Here is a 9,227-nt window from a genome sequence, read left to right as displayed (position 1 = left end):
GGACGTTAAGAGTTTATGTCTAGATTAAAACTTTTATGCAAGAAGGATGTTCAAAGGAATGTACTTTGAATGTGAGACTTCACATCTATAGAATTATCTTGTAACAATCTCCAATAGAGCATTTTGTAATTTCATTGGCCGATTCTTGGTGACTTTTGTGCCGTGACATTACGAAAGGACCGTTGCATAAAGTGTAAGAATCTAACATATTCTAGTAGTGGCGAGAATTTTGTAATCTTACACTAATTGATAAGATTTAGGAATTGTGAAATGAGTTTTTGTTAAAAATCTTCTCAGTAGATCTATTTCACAAGGTAAGGACCATAGGTAAACATAGTGTGCATGCTTGATGCATGGGACAACTGTGGTTATAATTCAAGTAATAAGTTGATTACCCGAAACAACAAATAATGAGAAATCAATATGGTGATTAAATAAAAATGTTTTATTTATACTCAAAGGTTTGAGGCCATATAGTATTAATATTATTCTTGTGTTTCACTTTGCATGTTTTGACTTCCTGAATAATAAGATTATTCGAACGTTCCACAGTCTCTTATACTTTGGAAGTAGGTATGAAAGAAGATTGTCATGAATTGGTTGTAGATTGTCTAAAGTGTATTAGACATAGCAAAGGTTTGCTACAACATTCATGAGTGCTTACGGATATGATTTGAGCATTGGATTAAACCCACGCTCACTTGGATCGCTTCATGGATTTTATCACGAGTGATTGGTGAGACGATAATATCTTATATTCTTGAAACCAAGATGTGTGAGTTGTATCTTGCGAATCGTTTACACATTGATAATATGTAAACGCACCAGTAACTTGGTGTTATAAAACGCATTGTTGTGTGTGATTCGGTGAGTAAGTACAAGCGAGCATTGAGTCGAAGTTTATCTGTTCCTTTTACCCAAAGTGGGATAAAAGCGATATCTATGGGCCCCTTAATGATTTAGTGATGACAAAGAAAAGTGCTCGGCCGGGCCAGAACTGATTTGATTTGTTCAATTAGTCAGTCGTCATAAATCGGAAATCGGGAAACAACACATAGACTGAGAGAACGATTTCTATCCATGTCTCACGTCTATACGATATGTAGAATGGAGGAATATATGATCACTTATCTAAAGGACGCGTATCTGATAAGATCAGAGTTGACAATAGCTTTTGAAAGCTACGATTGCTGATCAGGATCTGAAGTCATACGTAGAATAGTTATTAGACTTATCCAAGTGGGAGACTGTTGGATTAGTGTCTAAGCCCATAACTATTTTGGTATGTACTTGACCCGATTGCGAGCATGGTCCTTTTGGGTTGCCTTCACCAAAGCAACTTGATAGGATGATTTATGGAGAAAGAGATTAATTATTATTTATTAATATATTATATGAATAATATATTAAGAGAGAAATCATATTATTTAATTAATAATAGTCAAGAATTAATCAGAATTAATTTTGTGGCAAATAAGACATTAATTAAATAAAGGGGACTAGAACTGTCAATTGTGTGATAGTTGGATATTGGGCTAATGGACTCCATAGAGGATGGACTGGACGAAATCTATGGGGAAACCCATTAGAATTCGTCCAAGGCCTCTAAAGGAGGAGTCCATGGGCTGTTTAGGGCCTAAGCAGTCAGATTAGGGTTTCCTAGTTCAAAACCCAAATAGCCTCACATATTTAAGGACCCCTAGGGCACCAAAAACGTGGCTAACTGATTCCTTAGGGTTTCTAGACGTTTTCTGGTGTCTTCTCTCTCCTCCTTCTTCATCCTTATTGCTTATGGTGTTTGTGACTCCATTAGAGGTGTGACACTTGTGACACTAAGCTTTCAGAAGCTAATTACAAGAAGGAATTGATATTGTTATTGCTATATAACAATCAAAGGTAAGATCTAAACCCTATTCTTATGTTAACATCGATTATCACATGCTAGATCTAGGGTTTATGACTTTGGATGATTATTGCATGTTCATTAGACAAACTAGATCCAAAGCTTTAGGGTTTGCATGTACACCATAGGAATGTTGTAGTGCTCATAACGCATCAGATATCGTTGGCCCGACATATCATCTCGAAAGCTACCATCTTATGAATGACACCTGGGGTCAACATTTGGACGCTACACCCATTACGCCGGAGCATCTCCTCTTGGAAATCAGTCAGCGGAAGGCGAAGGCCGGCGTCGAAGGTTTTCAAGTAAACACCCACCTTCCCAGGCGGAGGCGAGGTAATCAGAGAACCGGAAGCTGGAAACTCTACCCCATCAGACGGAGTGAGGCCATAAGCCTCTTGAAGAGTGGCGAACTCAGCAGAACTATGGATCAAACTCAGAGAGGAAGCCATGTTGGAAACACAGAAGAAGAAGAAGAAGGGGAAAAGAGATGAAGAAAGAAGATAGAATTTGAAAAAACCGCCTGCAAGCAATAAAAGGAAAAAAGCGGGACTTACGAAAACCCCCTGACATGGCTGACGTAACCGCCACACACACGTCGAAGCGTCACATCGCCGAAAATGAAACGACGACCAAGTAAAAGCGTGACACGTACGCCAACAGTTAAGTCCAGAACGTCATAGCTACCTAGCATACACTATGACTACTGGACTGGGGGACTTGATGACGCGCCCCTCAGAGCGGGCCAGAGACAAGAGAACCCCCGACGAGAGCAGTTAAGTCCAGAACGTCGTAGCTAGCTAGCATACGCTATGACTACTGGACCGGAGGACTTGATGACGCGCCCTCAGAGCGGGCCAGAGACAAGAGAACCCCCGACGAGAGCAGTTAAGTCGAGAACGTCGTAGCTAGCTAGCATACGCTATGACTACTGGACCGGGGACTTGATGACGCGCCCCTCAGAGCGGGCCAGAGACAGGAGAACCCCCGACGAGGAGTTCCTAACGAAGCCTGGGTTGGCGACTTGGCCGCCCTGACCGCCGAGACCCATAAGAGGCGACCGCGTGGGAAGTCCGCCCTCGCCAAGGGTTGTCCTCAGCTACAGTCCAAAGATAACGGCTCTAGGAGACAAAGAGCATGACCAGAGCATTATCGCCTGGACCAATCGTTGGACCGGACACAAACGTGGAGCATGGTCCTCCAATAAGGACGGCGGATCATGTCGGGGTCGCAGTCCCTGTCCCTCGTACGGATCGAGGAAGATCCTCAGTATAAAATGCTGATCACTTTGCCTTGAGAGGTAAGTTATTCTCCCCCGATCATTCACCCTTATACTTCCATACTCCTCCCACTAACTTAACCGTCGGAGCGTCTTTCCGGGACCGCCCCCGGAAGGCGGATGACGTTTCTTCCTTCTTTGTGACCTCTCAGGTTCTATTCCATCGATCATCTCCCAGCAGTGAAGGTGGTTCGGAACCGGGTCACATCTGTAATATAATCATTGTATGTCTGGATGAAAAATAAAAGTTTTGAAATAAACTTTAAAAAACAGAGTATAAACTTACAATTTAACACTTGCCGAATGATATATTTTACTCTTTTATAAATGTTTAAGCACACCATCACTCTCCTCTCTACGTAAATGAATGAAAACTGAAAAGTATATATGTTTTACTTCTGGAGCTTATTTGTTAAGCTCTCTTTACGAATCGTAATCAATGATATGGCAAATCGTTCATTTGGTGGCTTCGGAAGGCGATGCTTTGCTTCATTATTCAAATCCACTTTCACCTCTTACACTCCCAGTACCACCAGGTATCCATAATCGCAATTGCTTCAATTGCTCCATTGATAATTCATACTTATAGTATATCGAATTCAAACCCATATGCCAATTCATTTTTAACTGAACTTATGCCAGGCCAATTCCATACCAAGAACCCAATTTATCCTCATTCATTTCATCGAACAGTTGGTGGGCATTCAGAAACTTGACAATTTGTAGGCACTACGGGTTTTCGTCTTCGTCATCGTCATCGTCATCGTCATCGTATCAATCAACAGTGCGTTGCGTTATATCAGAAGGAAAACCCAAATTCGAGGCATATGAAATCGATCCACCTAAGAAATTCAAATGGAAAACGAAGAAAAAACTGAAGTTGCAAAGAAAGAAAGAGAAGCACAAGAGAAACTTAGCAAACAAAAAGGACCCCCGTCGTCTCACCATCAAAGGATCTAAAAGGAAAGCCAGGTTTGCCAATGCTGAGGAACGAATCAAATATAAGCTCGAAAAGGTTAGTATCATAATCATACAAACATCTTATGTTTCAATTCAACCAATCTCCAAATCTCTTCTGTTGTATTGTTAAGTGAGAATGCAACACACATTCAGGCAAAAATCAAAGAATCCTTGCTGATTGAAAGGCTGAAGAGGTATGAAGTTTCAAAACTTCAAGGACCAATGGTGAAACCAGTTGACATGACAGGTGAAGAACGATTCTACATGAAGAAGATGGCTCAAAAAGGATCCAATTATGTTCCAGTTGGAAGAAGAGGTGTGTTTGGAGGTGTCATCCTGAATATGCATATGCATTGGAAGAAACATGAAACTGTAAAGGTCATCTGCAAGCCTTGTAAACCAGGTCAAATCCAAAATTATGCTAATGAAATTGCAAGATTAAGTGGTGGAATCCCAATTCAGGTCATTGGAGATGACACCATAATCTTTTATCGTGGGAAGGATTATGTGATGCCTGAGGTTATGAGTCCAATCGACACATTATCCAAGAAAAAAGTAAGTATATGCCAATTACCTGATCTTCATTTTGCATGATTTGTTGTTCTTATTTGTGATTTGATACAATTCAGGCACTTGAAAAGTCAAAGTATGAGCAATCTCTGGAGTCTGTAAGGCACTTTATTGCTGTTTCTGAGAAGGAACTTGAATTATATCATAGACACATTGCACTTTATGGTGACTCTTCTGCTGATCATAAGCGCAACACTGTTATTGGGTCCCACCAAGTTCTTGAGGAGAATGTTGATGGTTTATCAAACCAAGAATTATCAGCAAGTGAAGTTGATGATGATGATGATGATGATGATGATGATGATGATGATCTGTCTTTAAGTGATATGAGTTGCACAGATGAGTCTACTAGTGAATTGGATTCTTGTAATGAAGAAACATAGACTATACTTAAGAGGTTTTCTAGAGCTATTTTTTATGATGAAGATGAAGAGGGTATCCATGTCTTTTGCACATAAGAAAGATCCACGAGTCCATGTCCCACATTTTTGGGTTGTCCCATTGACATCAGTCCAAGTCCAGTATACTCCAAACACAGTACAAATTGTCTTGTCTTGTAATGTAATGTGATGTCATGTCATGTCATGTCATGTCCTGTCCTGTCCTGTCTTTTCCTGTCACCCACAGCAAATGGAGCCTTAGAGTTGATCTTGATTTAGGTTAAGATTATAGATTTATGATCTAGTCTTGATTAATGGATCAAATGAGATGGAATCATTTCTTGATTTGGTTTAAGTGATAAATCCACATATTACAATGGTAATCCGTTTTAATATATAAAAATTACCAATTTATGCAATAAAAAGGGATCTCTTACCACTTTAAAAAAACCATGTTTCAATTTGCTATCAGATTATGCATTATTTTACTAATGAAAGGATGTTTTATTTTGCTTATTTTACCCATTCACTTGCTTAAATTGGTAAAAAGATTGAAGCATGGTTGGATAAGTTGGTAAGAAATCTGTTTACAAGAAGTTATTGTGTAAATAAATGATTGGGCCAATTGGCCCAGGTAACATCTAGTGTCATTTTTGTGTATCATCTTGTCGTTATTCTTTGTATGGGGTTATATCAGTCAAACAACACATGTCGATTCTTATCGTTATTTAATTGGATGTAGAAAGGAAAGTTGTGAAAATGACTATTGAGTAAATTGGTGAAACGTCTATGTGAAAAAGATAGGTTTTGTTTGTGTTTATAAGCAAAAGAAGAGAAGCGTTAGTTGTATCCTTTTCAATCATCCAAGTGGCATTATTGATGCCTCAAACGTTACTCATATTTGGACAACTTTTCTCAATTTCTAACGTAAAAAAAATGATCACTTGTGCTAACCTACGTTGGTCCTCAAGCTCAAAGACATTGATACCATAGGAAGCATTTAAAACAAAAACATTGATTACTAAACCTTGGATCATTGATTCTTTTCATTAATAATAACCATAATCCTAAGAGAGGGTTTAAGAGTTACTTTTTACAATTCTCAAGAAGCTCAAGGACCCAAACTAGTAGAGTCTCTCTGATAATATCGCACCCCTTGACTGCCCAAGCAAACAAGAAACCCTAGTTCTAAAGGCTTGACGATTTCAACTGAAACAGTCGAAAGTCAACGACCATACGAGAGGATGAGGGGAGGGTTAAAGAAATTTCTAAGGATTTTTGGACCATCGAATCCCTTGAATCTCATCATCTTTAATAAATGAAAGTTTTTTTTATCAGTTGTCACACTCTTATTCAATTTGTCAAATATCATTTTGTGGTTATTTTGAATTAATTTTTTTTCGCATGTCATTTTATGAGTTTTTTATTTTATTAAATTCCACATAATATTTTAATGTAATAATTGCAATAAATGGATATTAATTTCATTAATAAACTTACCTTTTAATTTCGAAATTCCCAAAATTAAAGCTTATTAGCTTCTTTTTTTTATTTAAATTATTTGTTTAAATTTAAAAGATAAAAAAACATTTCCATTATAATAATTCATTATTTTTCTTATTTTCTTATAAATTCAAAGTTCTCATATATTTTGACCTTTATATTTAATATTTAAAAAAAAATAACTCATGTAATACATGAGTCTCACAACTAGTCATTTTATATAGATCTAAGAAATCTTATCTTTTTCTTATTTGAATTCAAGGATAATATTAGTGTATTCGTTAACTAGTTCATAACCCGTGGGAACCACGGTTACAAAATTAATTAAACTTTCATATTAAAACTCAAAGTTAGTAATAAATTATTTTAAATAAATTATTAACTAATAGATATTTTTTAGTTATATAAAATTATAATCGTTGATTTAAATAAATACATGACTTTATAACCTGTATTAAATTTATTTTAATTTTTATTCTAATGTTATTAATTTAATGCAATTAGAATAAGAAATTTAAAATTTGGAATTTAAAATGGAGAATCAATAAATTGAGAAATGACATTACATTAATAAGAAGGTTTAATAGGATATTAGGATGAAGAAATGACATTACATTAATAAGAAGGTTTAATATGATATTAGGATGAAGAGAAATCAGCCTATTCTTTTATTAAAATAGGGAGATAATTATGCTTATAAAAGTATTCATTAATTATTCAAAATAATAATATAATTCTTTTAGGCATAATTAATAAATCATATCTAATTATTTATTAAATATTAATAAATATTTTCTCCATTAACTTTTAATTATTTATTAACACTTTAAATAATAAACTATCATATTAGTTTCTAATTATTTATCTACACTCAATAAATAATAAATTAATGTTTTCTCATTTGTTTATTCTTGTTTTTCATCTTGGGTCAAGTGTGTAACTCATATATGCCTATGTAAATCAGTTTGTGTTACCATGTTGTGTAGTAGACATATATACAATAGACTCCCACTTACACATGTCACAACGTCTTTATGGTCAAACTCATAACTTTAAACATGTTATGTCTTCTTGACAACTACTTAGATCTTATAAACCCTTAGGTTTGATCCAATCCCAAATAAGTGATCATATATATGTTGTTCTCGATATTAGTATGAATCTATAACGACCCAAAAACAATACTAAAATTTTTCATTTAAAAACGATTAGTTTTCATTCATTGATTTTATCAAAAACCATTATCCATTACAATATTCCAAAACATCAGAGTACAGATACAGCAAGTACGGAAATCATGGGGGGATGATGTTGTGTCATCACGTCGGGCTCTTCCCTTTTGAGTTGGAAGTACCTAAAACCATAAACATAAATTGTAAGCATAAAGCTTAGTGAGCTTCCCAAATTACCACAAACAACATACATATCATATAACAACACGTGACTGTGTCAGGTCCGTATCAACCCCCGGGTCCGTATCAACCCAAAATAACAACATATAGTTGTGTCGGGTCCGTATCAACCCAGCGTCCGTAATGACTCTGAGCCTATATAGCTCAATACATAAATCATACAAGCGCACAAACAGAATCATACGATAACATACAGTTCTACTCATACAATACAGTGGTTCGACATTTGTGGTACCTTTAGCTCACTTAAGGTGGTAAGAAGACTCACCTCAAAGACAGACGAAAAGCTGAACTGACACGCTGCGTCGAAATCGTGACTACCGGTCACCTTTGCGAACAACAGTAACCAAAACTCAGACTACCATTCAAATACCTAAAATACCCCTAGGTTAAACCCTAGTCAAAATCCAGGTCAAAGTCAATCGAGTCCACCGGGTTGACTCAATTAGTACGCGGGGCGTACTCCTCGTGTACGTGGGGCGTACCCCGCAGTTGCCCGAGGATCGGGGAGTTGATCTCGTACGCTCAGCGTACCCTTTGGTACGCCCTACGTACGAGGCTGCTTGCCAACCTCCTAAATAAGTGCTTAATCCCTTAGGTATCGTTTGGTGTAAGGTACAGGATAGGACAGAGCAAAACAAAAAAATTATGTAGTGTTTGGCATGTCTGGGACAGGACTCGATGGAACAAAAATCAGATTCGATGGGACTAAGTTTTATAATTATAGTCCCACCCAAAATGGTGGAACTAGATGGAACACAAACCACAATGACAAAAACACCCTTCACGTCTTCCCCTCTCTCGCTCTCTCTCCAAATTAGAATGAATGTGTCTACCATTCCTCTCAACCATCACCAACAATTACTCCAACGAACACTTTATTATCTACCATTTCTTCTGATTTCAGACCACCAGTAGAAATTATCCACTATGGTGATACATATTTCATTTAGTTGTGTAATACTCCACCAAATAATCATTCTTCATCTAATCAACACGTCTTCTAGGGTTTCGATTTCGTATGCTTAAATTAACATGGAAGTCAACGATATAAATTCCATGGCTAAACTATTGGGTTTCTACTTTCTCAATCAGCGATGAAAAAAATAGTGATTCATGAATTTTCTTAATGATTTTATTGAACTCTGATGAGTTGAAAACTCTTTAAGATCGATAAGATTCTTAAAAAATAAAACAGAAAGCAAACGAATGAACAAACA

General features: G+C 36.6%; 1 protein-coding gene across 1 annotated transcript; it reads left to right on the top strand.

The window, feature by feature from the left end:
• The first annotated feature begins 3,513 nt into the window (after positions 1 to 3,513).
• On the top strand, positions 3,514 to 5,437 carry LOC145159585 (RNA-binding CRS1 / YhbY (CRM) domain protein). Its single transcript, XM_079078593.1, has 4 exons — positions 3,514 to 3,718; positions 3,825 to 4,197; positions 4,296 to 4,697; positions 4,772 to 5,437. The coding sequence occupies exons 1-4, from the start codon at positions 3,570 to 3,572 to the stop codon at positions 5,093 to 5,095; spliced, it is 1,248 nt and encodes a 415-aa protein (XP_078934719.1). The 5' UTR covers positions 3,514 to 3,569; the 3' UTR covers positions 5,096 to 5,437.
• The last annotated feature ends 3,790 nt before the right edge of the window (positions 5,438 to 9,227 follow it).

The sequence above is a fragment of the Lactuca virosa genome, chromosome 1, assembly GCF_052849685.1.
Source record: "Lactuca virosa cultivar CGN04683 chromosome 1, Lactuca_virosa_CGN04683_v6, whole genome shotgun sequence".
Classification (NCBI taxonomy): domain Eukaryota; kingdom Viridiplantae; phylum Streptophyta; class Magnoliopsida; order Asterales; family Asteraceae; genus Lactuca; species Lactuca virosa.
Note: the sequence above shows the minus strand (reverse complement) of the source record. Positions and strands in the feature narration are given on the sequence as shown.